Source organism: Protobothrops mucrosquamatus, unplaced genomic scaffold (assembly GCF_001527695.2).
Source record: "Protobothrops mucrosquamatus isolate PMUCROS unplaced genomic scaffold, P.Mucros_1.0 scaffold666, whole genome shotgun sequence".
NCBI lineage: Eukaryota > Metazoa > Chordata > Lepidosauria > Squamata > Viperidae > Protobothrops > Protobothrops mucrosquamatus.
Window position 1 is genome coordinate 203,497 of NW_015386954.1, and position 18,130 is coordinate 221,626.

An 18,130-nucleotide genomic window follows, 5' to 3' on the forward strand; every position below is an offset into this window, starting at 1 on the left:
CTAAATTTGAAACTCTGTGGCAGGAAGTGATCTCTTTTGCAGTCAAGGCAAACTTGGTTGATCTGTTTTAGCAGGTCCTTCTTACTGTAGCTGTATCCGTTGAAAACACAGCTCCCAAATAGCAGCTTCCCTCCGGCATACATCTGTTGACAAACAGACAGGAAAGAGAGGAACAAAAATGCTTTGCAACAAAAAAAAATAAGGTTAAGTTTGAAGACTTGGACCAAATGGTTTCCTTTTCCTGTTTTGTACTGGAGCTTTAAATGTTTTCACTCAGACATAAACCCCTCTGACAGCTATATGTGCACACTACAAACAGTCTTTCTTTACATCATTTAATATTATTAATGCTGAGTATTTTAATACTAGTTTAAATCTCATAAAAGCTACATCAACAAAGAAATTTGACCTTTATATTTTATATTTTAAAAGATCTGCTCAGTTCGCTAGTTAAAGGGGCCATTGGTTTTATTTTATCAATCCAATCCTAATCGTGATTATTCAGAAATCAGCTCTAGGCTATGTGATTTACTGAAATTATACAATGTCTGTTGTATGTAAGATATGAGGTGCTGCTAATAAACAAATAGAGAGCCCAACTGTAAGCTTATATTTCAGTACCACACCAAGGATCAGTTGCTGATATAGAACAGCCTCTCCACATGTTTGAATCACCTCTATTCTTAGTTTGCAAGCAACCAGGCCTAATGCTAACTATGTGAAACTATTCTTTGAAAAGAGATATCCTATTGTAGAAGATTGGTCTTTCAATTAATAGACTGTACCAGGACCCTAGTCCTATGCCTTTAAACCAGGGATGTTACATGGATTTGTAATACATAAATAGCAAGAGAGAGAGAGAGAGAGAGAGAGAGAGAGAGAGAGAGAGAGAGAGAGAGAGAGAGAGAGAGAGAGAGTATGGGACCCCATTAGAAGTTCTTATTACCATAGAGCACGAGTAGGCAACCTTGGCTCTTTTATGACTCATGGACTTCAACTCCCAGAATTCCTGAGCCAGTCATGCTGGTTCAGGAATTCTGGGAGTTGAAGTCCACAAGTCATAAAAGAGCCAAGGTTGCCTACTCCTGCATAGAGAGTTCAGTCTGTCTTGTCACCTGACCACTATGTATTTTGTTCTACTATATTATCTATCCTTGTTATCACTTGTAATAATATACTTCGTATCCTGGACTATTGCTGAGATTTGGGACTCAATAGGATCCATTGCTGATAGCTGTCCTGTCCTCTGGCTTTTTTGAAAAGAAATTCTGCCCCAGCAGAATTGGGAATCTGTGTCTAGCTGACACAGTAATTTTCTATGATGCCTCTGCTGTAACAAACGTCTGAGGTATTATGGAAAATTACAATGGTGATACCAGTGAGAGCAGAGATCCAAGCTGTACAGAGGGACATTTTGTCAAGAGAAATTTCCTGCCCTATGGAGCAACATTTTACATCTATATAAATAAAAATGTAAATGTTCATTTGTTCAAAATCTTAAATCTCCAAAAGTTCTTCACCAATTGCTTTGAAATTTTGACACAACATTGCATTCGAATACGGGCGTGTTTTTATATACCTACTATTATATAGATATCACACCTGTGACACAAACGTGCGCTTTCTCTTTTCTTTCTTTTCCATTTAACCAGACTGAGCCACAGCAACGCGTGGCTGGGTACAGCTATTAATAAATAAACATATATCCTAAAGAAATTACAGTGGCATCCGGCTCCTTTAACTGAAAAGGCAGCAAAAAGAATAATACTGATGAGCTAAGGGGCACTGGACAACCCTTATAGATGATTCTGATTGGGTGAAAGGAAGAGTTATATCTGAGTACAAGAAAGACCTTTCAGGGTGTCGTATCCTGTGCAGAATCAGAATAATGTATGCCTGTCATTACAGAGCCACTACCACATCCATGTGCATTCACTTTGTCACTTGACTCTCTGCATAGTAATGTGTATAATGAATGCAGTGCTACAAAACAGAAAATACAATTGAAAGAGTAGATAGTGAGGTAAATGGGGAGTTCAAAGAATGGGTGGGCATAAAATCAGAACAAAGCAGAGAGTAGAAAAGCCGATTGGCCAGGAAGGCACAAAACAGGGTGGTACACCTACTGGAATCATCATAATGAGGTGGAGTGTAGAAGGCATAAAGTGAAGGAAAAGGGTGGAGGACCACAGAAGTAGGTGTAATAAGTAAGGAGAGAAAAGTAGGAGACACTTGGGAGAGCAGAAAGAAAGTGCTGTATGGATGAGGTTATAGGGGAAAGGGGGGAGTGTAAGGACATTAATTGGAAATGGGTGGCTGGCAACCACTTGCTCACCTTGTTGATTTCACACAAGGAACAAAGAGTGCATTTTACAGCCAAAGAACCTGGCTGCTTCATAATTTATTGCTTTCACTTCTCACAACTCTGCCTCTTCAGAGAGCCAGCAGTTCCCTCTAGTGGGCTGCAGATATAAATGTTAAAGACAAATAGCTGCAAGAGATGTGAAGCCAACCCTTTTTACGACCCCTTTCAAAAAATGTTTTTAAACTTACATTTGTTCAGGCAGTATTGAAAGTGCTAAAGGTAATTTCTATAATTTCTCCAGATTTCTGAAGAAATGATTTCACCCCTATTACTAGTAAGATTTTACAATTTATTAATAATCAATAGGCCCCTGGAAAGTTTTAATCTGCTGGGATAAAGAAGTAAGATGATTAAAATCAACCGAAGCACGTTAATTTTCCTTTTCACAATGGATACTTAAACTCAGACTTAAACTTCAACATTCTAAAGCACTGTAAAATTCAGTAACACTAAGATGTGTGGACTTCAGCTCCTATAATTCTCCTAGCCAGCATGCTGGCTGACCTGTATTTGACATCCTTCAGTGTTTCAATCCTTCAATGTGGGTAAATAGTTAGTGAAAACCAGCCTCCCCCAGGCTGGTGTCTTCAGCATCTGTCAGATTACAACTCTCATTGCTGTTAGTCATAGTCAAGGAATAGCTATTTCTTGAAATGAATTCGGAACTCCAGGATAAAACAAATTGAATTCTAACATCCTGAATGAATGAATGAAATTGTAGGCATCATTCTTGAGAAGCCATGGAGAAGGGTTGAAAATCTAGAGGATGGGAGGAAGGCAGATAGTTACCCTATTTTTTTAAAAAAGATAATCCAAGCCAGCGTGAACTGAGAAAATTGTAAAGCAGATAAAAAGCAATCATTGTACAAATGCTTTGAAAACAATGAAATAATTACTAAAAGTTAGAGCAGATTTATCAAGACTAAATCTTGCCATTAGAACTTTGTCTCAATTTTTGAAAGAGGAACTTTCTTAGTAGATTGTGGGAATAATAACATTTGTCAAAAAGTGACATTCTGATTAATATACTACTTAAATGTGAACTCAGTGGCATGGCAATTCAATGGATAGAAGAGAATATCTGGAGCTCAGGGTTGAACTGTGAAATTCTTTATCTTTTCTGAACTTGCTTTTTGTTTGCAGATGTTTCATTACCTAATTGGGTAATACCCTCAATGTGAAACCCCAATATCATTCGGAATGCGATGGAGTTTCATCAGTCTTCAGTTCTTCCATTAAATTGAGGCTGGGTACAATAGTTAAACTAATTTCTTTGAAGATATTTCATCTATGGACTTTATGTTGTCTGTCTCTTTTTTATTTTCCTTGAGTTTAGTATTTAATTGTAAATTGTGAATTTACATGAGTTATGCAAAAAAAAAAATTAAAGCAGTGTTTTTTGGTTTTTGTTTGTTTTTGCTGTAGTGATAATCTAACCATACCAGTGGTCCCCAACCTTTGCAGCTTGGTTGCCCAGCTGTGGGGGGGAAGAAGGGGACTAGGCTGCATGAGCAGAGGGCCAGTGCACACATGCAGCCCTTGTGCAAGTGGCAGGCAAGTGTGCACACATATGCAGCCCTTGCATGAGCGACAGGCTGGCACGAGTGCCCACCGCCCCGCAGCTGCATGTGTGTATGCGAGCATTCTTGGCCCAATTCCGAATGGGCCACCGCCTGATAGTGGGCTGTGTCCCAGGGATTGGGGACCCCTGAACTATACAGATCTTGGAAAATGGAGCACTCTAAGGTGACTGTAAACAGGCCAGGATACCACAGTCTGCATGGTACATGGCAAAACAGACTGGCTCAGATAGGCAAAGGAATGAGACAAGGGTATACACTCTCTCTTATTTATTCAACCCTTATGCTCAGTTTATATTAAGAGAAGTTTGATTGGAAGATGAGTGTGGTTTTAACACTTGAGGATGAAAAATCAATAACCTGTGCTACGCTGATAACACTGCTGTGAAATGAAAATGATCGGCAAACACTGTAATGAAAGTTAAAGAGCATAGTGGAAAAAATGGGACTAAATTGAAATATATAGAAGGCCAACTAATCTAAACAGATACAGCAACCAGCATTAGAATTGACAATGAGAATATCAAAGTGTTGAATAGCTTTTACCTTTTACAGTTGACTATAAACAGTAAAGGAACCATCAATTAAGAAATATGACATAGAGCAACACTTGATAAGATAGCAGTGAAAGCCTTAAAAAACATATTCAAATGTCAGGATGTGGCCATACCTACAAAAATCAGAATCATGCAGATAGTGATATTCCCCATGACACTTATACAGAAGTGAAAACTGGACTTGAAGAAGCAGGGTAGAAAAATTATTAATGCTTTCGAGCATTGATGTTGGATAAGACTTCTAAGAATACCCAAGGAAACAAATATATAATAGAATTAATAACTCAAGAATTCTTACTCAAGGAACATATGACCAAGCTCAAAGTATCATATTTTAAAGAAAGTATGTGAAGATCTACAGTAGCTCTCTGGAGAAGTTTATAAATCTGAGAAAGAGAGAAGGACAAAAAAGAAGAGGACAACAAGCAATAAGATAGATGGAGTCAATTTCAGTGGCAATAATGGCTACATTGTTAGAAGACCTGAAGGACCAAGTTGAAGAAAGATCATCCTAGAGAAAATATATCTATGTGATCCATAACAGTAGACACTGACACGATGACACATAATCAAAGTTATTGTAGTCAACCTTCATGTGTTTGGAATCCCCTCTTGAAAGTTTGAGATGACATTTAGAGGAAGAAAAGGGAAGCTGATCTGCTTGATTATCCCATAGGGAAACTATATTTTCATCTTATTGATTTTTCTATGCCAACAACATTGCTGGGGTCGCTTTATGAATTGTCAGAGGTGTAGGGGGAAATGACACAAGGAAGCAACTTTTGGGAATTGGCATATTTATCAAACTCTTTATTACTAAAAATATATCTCCAAATTTAAATTCTTGGGAATTCTGATTTTGTGTAAGCAGGTTGTAACTTTGTAACCCATTTGTTAAAAGAATTTAATATAATTTGGGTTTAATATTGTTTGGTATCATTTTTATGACATTAGCAGAAGGAAATTTTTAGGATTTATAATATGCATGTATCTCTGTGTGCTTAAATAATAAATAACTACATTTTAGTTCATGGGAAAGCACTATAAACTTTCGATCCAAAGCAATTTTAACTAGGAGCAGCTCCTAGGAATTATTTCCATGTAAGCATGCAGGCTGTTAGTTAATATTGTCCACTGTAGAAAGCTGAGCTGTTCTTCTAATTTTGAATAATTGCTATTGCTTGCTAGTAGGCTATTCCAGCAGTCTGGACAGAAGACCATGTGTTTCCATGGCTGAACAAGCAATCATTGGTTAAGATCAAGGAACAGATGTCACAAAATCAGCCCTGATGAACCCTGCATTTGCAGCTAACTCTGCTCGGTTCAGGATCATTTGAAAATCCCTTTGTGTAGCAGTTTTGCTCTCAAACCAGACACTGAATCATTATTTTGATCACCTTATAGGTTGCTTGTGTAGTTTTCAGCAGAATGATTTATTATTCTCTGAATGTTAAAGTCCTGCTAGAGCCAGCAAGTCAACCTTTCATAAGCTGGCTAGCTTGCTGGTATGCCTATTGATATATAGTGAACAGAAATAGTCTCTCTGTGCCATAATAAATTTGTTGCTGTGTACTATGGTTGGCAATTGTGTACCTAATCTATGCATAAAGACATTACTAGTAACTGCTTTTGCTATTCTTTCATGAAGAATGGACAAATTTAAGTCTGTGATATGCTCAGGAAATTTTTGAAGTGACTTTTTCCAGTTAATGCTAGTTATAACCATTAGCAATGGTTATGTGCAATATTTTGAATTGGATTGGGCAAAGTTCAGATTTATCAGTTCTATTTTGTCTTATGTTAGACTGTTGAGATTAACCTGCCAGAGAACATAATAAAGATATAAACAACGTGTTAAATTATGTATTAAGAAGTTAAGCTACGGTACTAAAACGTATATAGGAAATCATAAGTGTTAGAGAAATTTACACATTAAACTTCCATATGGTAAACTGGATAAATGTGGATTTAAAAAAGGAGCTGATTAAAAATCACCTTCATAGGTCCAGATGTTATTTTTAAGATAATCCTTGTAATATTTAATTTTGAAAGAGAAATCCATCCTCACATTTCATAACTTGATCTATTAGTTCTTTCCAAATAGGTATGAGGGTGTTTTGGGTTTTTTTGCTAAAACAAGTAACAGTTCTTTCAAGGAACACAAACCCTTTCCTCATTTTCACAAATATTAGCTATATTTTCCTCATAGCATTTCAATACTAAGTAGGAGTGGTATCCAATAACTTCTGATATGCTGAAATGCTGTTTGTACAGCAGAGAATCCTTAGAAATGATGAATATATCTACCCAACGCATTACTCTTCCAGACTGAGGGATTCACAAGCAATAAAAAACCAGTACTAGAACACAAAAAGACTCTGTTTACTAGAAGTCTCTGCTTTATCTGAGTAGGCGCCTCTGTCAATGAACTTGAACAATGAATGTCTCCATTTATGTGCCAAAGACCCTAAAATAAATTTAATGTACTCCAGGCATAACTAGAACCCTCTATTATTTAACACAGTTGTGTGATTTTGGCACATGGCATGAGATTTGGGGCAGTGAATAGGATTCCAATCTCGGACATTCACTTGCTGCATTTATACATATATGAAGAAGACCTTCTCTTGATGCTTCCATTTTCCTGTCCTTTAAACTGAGATCAGGATGTTAATTTCATAGATCAAATCAGAAAGAGACTGAGAATTAAGTCTTTTCTTAAAAAGGAAATTAAAACAATCAAATCTTTCACAATTTCTGTGCGAATATTATTATAAACCTGGTTAATTAACAAATCTTGTTGAATCAGTGAGACCGAGTACTGAACAACAATGCAAATGTACCACTATATGAAATATTTTTTTAATTTAATTTTAATCATAAAAACATGACTTCTCTAAATGTTAATCAGAGATGTTTTGTTGAGGCTTGGGAGTAAAATAAAAAAAGGAAAATTTCTTCATACTCACCCACCCTTTGTTCCCAAAGTTATCTAGGATTCTTCATGTGTTTTCTTTATTACAAAAGATGTGCAGAATATCGTCAGGAATGCAATTAGTGTCTGCCTCAGCAACAGGGAGCACATCCTGACTGACCTTGTCTAGATAGGAACTTGCAAGAGCTGAATCAGGATTGAGCCTGATTAGTATTTGCCTGATAGAATATCAGAAAACCTCTGAAAATTTGACTGGGAAGTCTAAAAAAAAAAACCATTCCAGAAGAAGGGAACAGAAACGATGCTGCTAGCATTTAAGAAAGCAGTCAAGGTAATACATGTTGCTTTGAGCCTTTATGGTAGTAATAAGAACAATAAAGTGAAACTATTTCTACACCCTTATTGCATCTGTGATATAACAGTCAGAAACACAACTTATATAAGCCCAGACTCTGTTAGCAAAAGCTTGGCCAGAAGGTCGGTCAATTAAGCATATTAATATGACTCGTATTTGCTCTGAGCTGCAATCTGGATCTTTGTTTGTTAACTTGAGCCTGTGGCTCTCAAGAGTGGACAGTTTGAAGCCATCTCTGCCACCTGTAAACTTAATTGTTGCTCACCTGGTTAATTCAAGCTACCAGGGAGGGGACAAAGATCTGAGTCTGGGAAGCAGAGTTTTAAGTTAAAGACATTTCTTTGGCTGTTTCCGTCACAATGTCAACGCTGTAAACATTGCATGTTCCCACTCTGACAACTGATGAAAATGCAGCCATTTTCTCTTTGCTTTTAGCATACTTTTTCTTGTATTTAGAAATCAGGTGCAGAGGGGGGGGAAGGTTGGGATAAATGCTTGAGCTCAGCTAGCCATAATTATAATGCTGCTTTGTGGAAACCCAAAGACGAACTGATAATGTTTTAGCAGGCTGAGGCACCAGGGAGAAAGCCTGCATTTTAGGCTAATTGGAGAATGTGATTTTTGACAGCATATTGGAGGTGGGAATTGCACTTTGTTACTTTGTATTCGGGGGAAGGGAATTTAGTTTTGGGGTTCAACTATGTAGTGCCGATACTTTGTTTCCTGAATAAAATGTTCCTTGAGGAAGAACTTTTGCCTTGAAGTTCTTTTGATGGGTTTCATCTATCGGAACCATGACATTAACCCCAAAACTACCTTTCTACCTTAACCACCTTGGGTTCCTGAACTCCAGTCACCTTCCCTAAGTCGAGGGATAGGCTGATAAAGACTCGGGGAAGATCTCAGCATGGAGAAGGACGAAGCACCTGTAACCAGCACCCCGGCCATGGCTGCTGGGGGCAAGACCAAAGACGCAAGACCCGATCTGTGGACCCTACCCATTGGAGACTCCAAACACCTCGAGGCAACCCTGCCAAAGGCAAGTTCTTCAAAAGCGTCCGAAGCTGACTTGCAGGCAGGAGCCTCTCAAGGATCACGCTCCCTGGACCGTCTGGGAGCCAAAAGATTGGTTTTATACAACTCTCTAATCCTTTTATGGGGTAGAGTTGGGGCGACAGGATGGAGCTGAGCATTTAAGGCCAGGTGCCCTTCCTGATGCCATGTGGAGCTTGCTCGCAGCAGATATTTACGATCAAGTTTTGGAGGGGTTCCTCAAGTTAATTGGCTCATCGCAAGGACTGTCGTCGGCTTTTCACCTGTCTACTGTCATAGTTCCAATAGATGAAACCCATCAAAAGAACTTCAAGGCAAGAATTCTTTCTTAAAGAACATTTTATTCAGGAAACAAAGTATCGGCATTACATAGTTGAACCCAAAACTAATTTACTTTCCCCTGGATACAAAGTAACAAATTGCAACTCTCACCCCCAACAAGCAGTCATAAATCACATTCTCCAATTAGCCTGAAATGCGGGCTTTCTCCCCAGCTCCTTAGCCCGCCAAAACGTTATCAATTCATCCTTGGGTTCCCACAAAGCAGTGTTTATTATTACGGCTAGCTGAGCTCAGCATTCATCCCAACCCCTATTCTTCACCTAATGTCTAAATAGAAGAAAAAGCATGTTAAAAGCAAAAAGAGAAAATGGCTGCAATTTTCATCAGTTGTCAGAGCGGGAACATCTAATGTTTACAGCGTTGACATCCGCCTCCCCTTTACAAAAAGGTTAAATCCTGCAATTCAAACAAAATCATAGGTTAGGGGTTGCCTCTCAGTTTATTAGGGTGTTTATCATAGAATTTATTAATGAACCTGTCAGCTTTTACATCACTAGGTTTTACCCAAGTGGCTTTGGATAGTGGATATCTTTTCCACTGCACTAAGTACTGTAACTTTCCCTTGAAAAGTCTAGAATCAAAAATACGCTTCACTTCATAATGAGTCTGTCCAGTTACCACCAGAGGGCCAGGTGCCTTCTTAGGGGAAGGTCGTAAGGTAGAGCCCCGAAAGGGTTTCAGTAGACTACAATGGAACACAGGGTGGACTTTCCCTAAGAGTCTGGGAAGCTTTAATTCCACCGTTTATGATTCTTACGATGGGGAAGATACTTTGGTCCCGACTTCTTACTAGGCAACTTGAGTCGTAGATAAACTTTTTCCCCAACCGAATCCATTAGCAGAATGCATGATACTTTCTCAATGTTTTGGACTCTCAACACTCATATTTTCTGATCAGCACATGTATTTGTGGATTATAAAGTACCAGGTTATGGAAAATTGCCTCAGTGCATTATGAGGAAATAATTTCTGCAGGGTCAATGAAATGAAGAGGTCAATAGGCATTGCAAGAAAGCCATCAGATACTTGCCACCACCATTCCAGGAACGACACCATGTTTCTGTACCAGAAGAGGAGGCGTTTTGTTCAGTGGATTTTCTAGATCATATTTCAGGAAACGGTAGGAATCATGTTTGCTCTGGAAAGGCAGTAAATTATTCTATCATTTTATGGAAATGTCCTGTGCACTTGTCTCATAAACATTTTTTACATACTAGAAATCAAATGGAGAAACAATACTTCACTATGCAGGCAGGGTAAATTCAATATTGCTAAAGCTCTTTCTGATCATAGGTGGGAGATTTATTTTTCTGTTTGCATCACCTCAATCAAAATTTATCAGAGCCACATTCTGGCTGTGTGCATGGGCAGAACCCAAAATTGATGGAAGTGGATGGTTTGTCAAACCAAAGTCCATATGATATACCAATGTCTGCATGTAGCTTTCATTTGCAGGTTGCATATTCCAGCCAGACCGAAAAGTCTCACAAGAAGACAAAGATAGTATAGAAACTCACTTAAGAGCCCCTCTATTTTTCTGTTATGGATACCTAATCCTTTTTTTTCCTCTGTACTCCTACATGAGAAATTAAAATGGTAGCTAAAATTGATTGCCAGATCAAAAGGTAAAGCTATGGAAAAAAGAACCCAAAAACTAAAATCCAAAACATGCATACAGTTAAAATCCCAGATAGCCCATCATTTTTTTCCTCTAAAAAACAGAAGCTCAGGTCAGACATCTGAAATAAACATAAAGAATAACTGGAGATAGTTATCTCATCTGCCCTTAAAATATCATCTTTTTGTTATGCTAATGTATTTAAAGAGGATGGGGAAATTCTCTGGGGAGACATCTATAACTATTTAATGATCATAACAGCTAAATTAAACTTTGATATTCAGAACAAATATAAATCCCAAGATCCTGAGTTCAAACAAAAGTCAGCAAAATGGCTACTGTAAAAAAAAAATGGTGGAGCAGATGATTCTTGCCTTGATCTGCTAAGGCAATTCTACTTTAATTAACAATGGTAACAGATATTTATAATATATAATTTACAACAAATCTCACCAATTTGTTTTCTGGAAAAAAAACAGATGAGAAAATGAATTTAGGTGAGGGGTGTATATTCTCTTTTTCATAATCTGACAGCTAATCAGATTTTTTGTGAATAAATTATGGAAATAAAATAAAATTCTGTGATTTAGTTATCTTTCATAATTTACAATGCAATATTATGGACATTTATTCCAAGATAATTTCTGTCATGGCTGTTGAGAGTTATTTTTAGGATCCGGCTTATACTGTGTGTGTAATAAACAGCTAATCCTTTCACTTATTTTTTTTTTTTTACTTTATTGTACACACACGTCCTCAATCCAGGTTGAAACCATTGTAATTCAAATTGGAGAGACCTCTTTATCACATTTATTTTATTTCTGAATCTTTTTCCTCCTCCCACTATCCATCTGACGGGAGTTAATAGAAAACAAAATTCCCTAGTAATGAATGACTCTTGCTTCAGGCTCATGTCCCAGGTTTAAATAGCACAAATCATATACATTTGATTAAAAAAATAAATAGGCCGCTTCTAATTCTTTTCTGAATCACAAAATAATAGCCTGAGCCAAATTCTGTGAACTCCCTTATTGGCATACTGCTCTTACATTACTACTTCAGCTCAATAAAATAGAAACAGTGATTACCTAGCTAAGAAGAATGAATTTGCTTTGGGAAAATCCATGTATAAAGCATCAACATTTAGTTTACCTGAACACAAGGTGAGGGACGGCCGTGCTGCATCCTTATATACAACTGTTCAACAGACCACTCAAAGAAAGGAGAGTACGAATGTTTTTGTGGTGACAACACACATATCACAATGACTTGTTTAGGGTTTCTTGGGGCAGTGATAAACTTTTCAAATTCCAAGTCTGTAATTAATGGGATTTTTACTACACATTTGCAACCTAAGCCATCATTGGTTTTGGTCAAAACTTTGCGCAGCACAATTGGACAATCCGTAGGAGAAATTGCCCATGGCTCAAGGGCAGGGCTTACATCTGGGATCTCTTCTTTGGCTCTGTGTGAAGAAGTTGGAAAGAAAAGAATGAGAAAAAAGAAATGGAAAATTAAATAGATAAATAACATTTGAAACACAGAAGCTCTAGAAAGTGTCAATGTTGGTGTTGTATACAATTTTCAGTATTCTGGATTCAAAGTGTATTCATCTGAGTTAGAGGTACATCTGGAACACAGTAAATGAAAAGCAAATGATACCTAGACACTATTCAAAACTTACTTGGACCCTGACTTTTTAACTTCAAGTCAGTGCTCCCACTACCGGCATTAAGACATCTACCTTTCTTGTTACCTCTTCTGGTCTTTTCTCTACAATGATTATCTGCCCATGTAATAGTTAGGTGGAATTGTACAACACTACATAGTCAAGGGGAAATTATAACAAAAGAAAGGGACCTTGAAGCTTATAAAGAGAAGACAGAACTTGTACATTTGTTCTAGCTTAATAATTAGGGAAAAGATGAGGGGAAATAATCAGGAGAAAGAGTCCTGCCATTTGACAAAAAGCCTGCAGAAGGCTAGCTTTGCTACAAAGATTGTTTTGGTGAGCTCATTTGCAGTACAGGTGGTCCTTGACTTATGACTACTCAAAATTATGACAGACTTCCCCAAGGATATTTATGATCCAGATTCAAGGTTCTGGTGGTCAGCCCCACCCCCATGCTCCATGGTCACATGATCACATTTTGGGTGCTCAGCAATCTGCCTGCATTTACAGTCATTTGCAGCACCTTCCAGTCACATGACCACAATTTCCAATGTTTTTTGCGGGAAACCAAAATTCACTTCCAGTTTCTGCAAAAAAAAAAAAATGCCCATTAGAGACAGTGGATTCTTTAATAATAAATTCACTTAACGACTGCTACAGAATAAGGCATAAAATTGGGCATGGTCATGTGGTGACTTCCTTAATGTCTGGCATGACTTATAGACCATAATTCCAGGATCAATTATGGTAGTAAGTTGAGGACTACCTATATTATAATGGAGGGTTACCTTTGAAAATAGACCAAAATATATCAATGGTCAAAATTTAGACAATCAAATTTCTATCAGAATCAAATTTCAGTTTATTAAATAGCTAGGACTATTGAGTATGATATGAGCATACAGTATTCAACCCATATTTTCTATATGAACTCACTGCCAATCTGTTTCCATTCTAAATTCAAAATGCTGGTATTAATGTTTCAAGTCCTAAATGGTTGGGTTTGTGTCATTTGAAGTAATTCTTCCCCCTACAATAACTCTGGATATTTTACACTGATGCTCATATTGAATGAGTGCAGCAATGTCTGACAGACAAAGCCTTATCTGGACTAATGTCTTTGAAATATTCTGCCCAGAGAATCAACATCAGACAAAGCTTTTCTTTTACCTGATTTTTTTTTAATATTAAGCTATTTTAGAGGGTTTTTTTAAAAAAAAAAAAGCTTTACTTTTATCAGTGCTTGTATTGGTCATATTTTATATACTAGCCTTATTACTTTTTTGAATCTAATATAGACCCCAAGCAGTTATAAAATGATTGGATATAAAAATGGTTTTACCACTCACTAGTCCAAGTCAAATTTTATAGTGATAATTACCAGAGATAGGTAATAGATAGATCCTATTATGTTTAAGTTTTCACTATTGGTTTATTTTTATAGTATTAAATTATTTTAACCATCCAGAGGATATTTGATATAAAGTGTAGCATAAAACATATTGCCCTTCAATCGTACCACCACAGTGATTACAAAAATAGTCATAGCTAAAAAGCAAATCTGATGTGCATACTGAGAGACATATATACATATAAACTAAAATGCACAGCATTAATGCAGTATCTTAGAACTGTCAGGCAGCTTTTGGGCTAACAAAGGGGCAATAAAAGTTAAATGAGGCATCTTTGGGAGAAAATGCCCTGTAACCAGTGGTGGGATTCAAATATGTGAGCAACCGGTTCTCTGTGTGGATGCCACTTCCAGAAGTCCATTCTGGGCCTGGGCAACAAAAAATTAGCTACCGGTTCTGCCGAAGTGGTGCGAACTGGCTGAATCCCACCACTGCCTGTAACTAGGGTGCCATCAGTGAAAAGGTTCACTGAAACCCAGAAGACAACAACACCCACAACAGATTCACTCTTATCCACTCTTTTCTTAAGTCACATCTCTGCCTATTACCTATTCCAGCCACTTAATACATTTTTTTCAAAAAGCTTTTTTGCCCTGAGAGTTACAGTCTCTTAGGGGTAATTTGTATGGGGCTGCTTGCCAATGAACAATGACTCCAGACCCAAACTGAATGGGGCCACTTTTTATTTTTCTGGACATTCTCTTTTCTGTCTTCCCATTTTTAACTCAATGTGAGGAGCTGCCAGAGAAAAGACAGATCAATCTAAATTAATGCCTTGCAGTAAAGCCCAAGGGTTGTATGTGGCCCTAAGTCTACAAGCTGTATGTTCCTGAAACAGTCTATAAAATTCTACACTAGTGTTCTTAATTTCTTTTGATTTTCAATGATTTGATCTATCTGATTTGGAGTTCTTATCCTCTTTTGAAGTTGTCTGCTTATACATCACAAGCTTAAGACCATTCCAAGGTATGTTGCTGCTCTCTATTGTTGCTTCAAAGGATAAAAAGATATTCCTTTCCCATAACATCAGATCAGACCAGATCAGATCAGAACTGGAAGATTTCTTCAATGTCAGTGAGTAGATAGCATTTTCCACTACACTACATGGCAGCAGGGTGACTTAGAGGACATCATGCAGGTGATATGGAAATGACACATCTGTCCCTCAGCATCTCACCATCATTTTGCAACTCAGTAACATTAATACCAATATGTGTAACTTGAGTAAAGCAAAATATATATGGCTCATTCTGCCTGTCTCTCTCTGCCAACTTGCTCAGAATGTTTTCCAAGTAATGTCACTTAGGAAAAGTGGAAAGAAATGAAGAGGAAGATCAGCAGCAAGGATAGACTCAACTACAAGTGACAATGGGTACACTATTGGAAAGTCTGAAGGATCAGCTAGATGACAGATCTTCTTGCAGAAAAACTATCTATGTGGTTTCTAAAAGTCAACATCAACTTGATGGCACATAATCAATGCAAGTTATATGCAGAAATAAATAAATAAAGCAGCAAGCCAGAGGCCCAAAGTAAGCAAATACGGTCACTGTTGGTATATCTTCTGAGAAAGATGAAAAGCACTAGAAGTCCAGAAGACACATCTGGGATATCTGTAGTAACATCTGCAGGATTCAGCACTTTTGTCAATGTGACAAAAGCGGCATCGCACCATTGCAGCACAAGCTTGGCCCCCTTTGTACCTGCCTGCCACATCAAGAACCAGGTACAAAAGGGATGGAACATCACAATGCTTCTTGCATCATTTGGCCCTCTTCACCCTCTGATGGACATCAAAGCTGACATTCTTCAGTTTCTGCCATTCACAATTAGCCTTTTATGACTAACTCCAGTGTTTCTATTTTAGAAGGAGCATATTGTTATCCCACCTATTTAATCTTGCTTTTCAGAGAATTCCCTCCTCCAAAAGTTCGTCTCAATTACCGTGAGGCAGGCCTAAATTTTCTCTTAATTGGCCGGTAACTGGGTAAGCTTGTTGGCCTGACAATTCTTTTCTCTTTTGTTTTTGAAAATGAAGTCATAGCTTCTTCTCTTAGCTTTCGATCCCAGGTCTGTATTGGTGATTCCGCCATTCTACACTTCACAGGCTTTGTACGAAACTCAGGCGGATAGTCTATGCAGCATATTCCTGCCAATCAACAGGTTATTGGGCAGATTATAAAGATTACAATATATTTTAAAAGATAATAACAATGTGTTAAAATAACAATGGTAGCAATAATGATCAATTATATTTTACAGATATACAAGGCAGTATAGAAGATAGTAAAAGTAAATAATCCTTTGGATTTTATTAGTTAAAAAGACTGTTCTTTTAAAAGTCCTTCTCAGGCTTTCAAAGTATTTGGTTGTGCTTACTCCGATCCAAACTCATCTGGGCAAATAGATAAATACCATATTTTCCCAGCTATCTGAACACAAAGAAGCTAATGTTATATAAATGTCTTCCCAATATGTACCTATACATAAAGGGTTACACATATGTGTTATGTATCTAACATATGTATAAGAGTAAAGTCACTCTCTAGACTAGTGCTATATACAACAAAACTGATGCCCTCCATATGACTATAGTGGATGTAGATTATACAATTTGGATTTCAATCATATAAGGCAGGGATCTCCAAACCTTGGTCCATGGACTGGTACCGGTCTGTGGCCTGTTGGAACTGGGCTGTGCAAGCAGCAGTGAGCGTGTGAAACTTCATTTGCTCATGCATGGGATTAGATTGCTTGCACAAAACCATTCCCTCCCCTCCCCCCCACCATCACCGCCATTGCCGGTCCATGGAGCCAGAAAGGTTGGGACCGCTGATATAAGGAACACCTAATAAATATTGGTCTACATTGAGAAGTAAAAGCTTCAGGACCTTTTGAGTCATACCAAGAAATGCTAAAGAATGATTTTAGACTATTTGTATGTCAACCTATGCTCTAACATTGAACTGTGGTCCTTGCCCAAGTAGCAAAGGATGCTTTGGATGCTTGCCCAAGTAGCAAAGTATGGTCATATACCAAAAGTTTGCAAACTCCTTAAAACAATGATCTTTTTCTGAGATAATCTGGGAGATGGTTTAAGGAGTTGTAGGCAGGTTTATTGTCATGTGTACATTCAAGACCCTTTTGCCTCTGCATCCAAAGTCCTGAATGTACCTTATATAAGGCATTTCTAGCTTTCCACGATTAACATTATTTCTAGGTAAATATGCCTACAACTGTCTTATTACCTAAGTTATAACAATTACATAGCAAGACTTCCACTGTTCTTGCCAGAAAGATGCCTTCTATCTCTCAAGAAAATATCATAGCAAGATGGAATCTAGCTTGTCCCTTGGATAAAGAAGCTACAGATGTAGATTATCCATCAGCCATATGAGAAAGAACACTAATATCTCATTTCATATTCCTTTTTTTATTTCTTTTATTGTATTGCCTGTTTATATTCTGTGTCAAAGCTAAGAACTGTCCTACAATTAATGTTTAGAAGACTTTTCCAGCTGAAGGAAGAGGACTACAAAAATATCTACTTTTGTAGCCATTCTTACTTGATGCAGCAATAACTACAAATGTTATATGAACAATTCAAACACAAAACCCAAAAGGAATCGATTTAGTAGTTCCTCAGTGTTACTTTAGATGAACAGTTTGGAATACAGAATTTGACCATGGGTCATATTTCTTCACAACCTTTATCTGTGTCATTTGATCATTTCTGAAATTCTGAAATTTAAGATGTCATATTTGTACCATTATTCACTTCATTTCAAATTTAATTTTTATCACCACTCTGTGTTATTATGAAAGAGACCATATATATCTGCATGAGAGGGCACATGACTATACACATTAATTAATAAAGCAATGTGAATTTCATAAACTCAGCAAACTGACAATACCTGAAATCATCAAAACACTGTTTATAAATTGTTTTACAGTTTTCTCAAACCTCCTCTTAATGTCGACAAGGCATCTTCTCCAATGTTCTTTCTCATCAGCTTCAATGTTTTTTAAAGTCAACTTTGGAAAGGAAAAAGGGAGATAAAAATGATTTTAAAAAATGCTGCATTATAGCATCTGGAAATCTTAACAGCCATCATTTAGTAGAATTCAGTGACTTTTTAGACCAAGGACTGGATTGCATCCATTTTTTCTTAGCTATGACATCATAATAGGTAAGACTCAGCCCCCCAAAAAAAGAGAGAAAAGAAAAGAAAAGAGAA

The 18,130-nt window shown here is 37.3% G+C and overlaps 1 protein-coding gene across 1 annotated transcript in view; it reads right to left on the bottom strand.

The window, feature by feature from the left end:
* CUNH3orf20 (chromosome unknown C3orf20 homolog) overlaps nucleotides 1–18,130 on the bottom strand; it is a 67,123-nt gene that overhangs the window by 24,849 nt on the left and 24,144 nt on the right. Inside the window, exons 9-12 of the mRNA XM_029284508.1 lie at nucleotides 17,807–17,927; nucleotides 15,834–16,038; nucleotides 11,958–12,270; nucleotides 10,218–10,325 (exon numbers count right to left, since the gene is read on the bottom strand). Of these exons, the coding sequence (XP_029140341.1) occupies nucleotides 10,218–10,325; nucleotides 11,958–12,270; nucleotides 15,834–16,038; nucleotides 17,807–17,927 (747 nt within the window). The remainder of the gene's footprint in view (nucleotides 1–10,217; nucleotides 10,326–11,957; nucleotides 12,271–15,833; nucleotides 16,039–17,806; nucleotides 17,928–18,130) is intronic.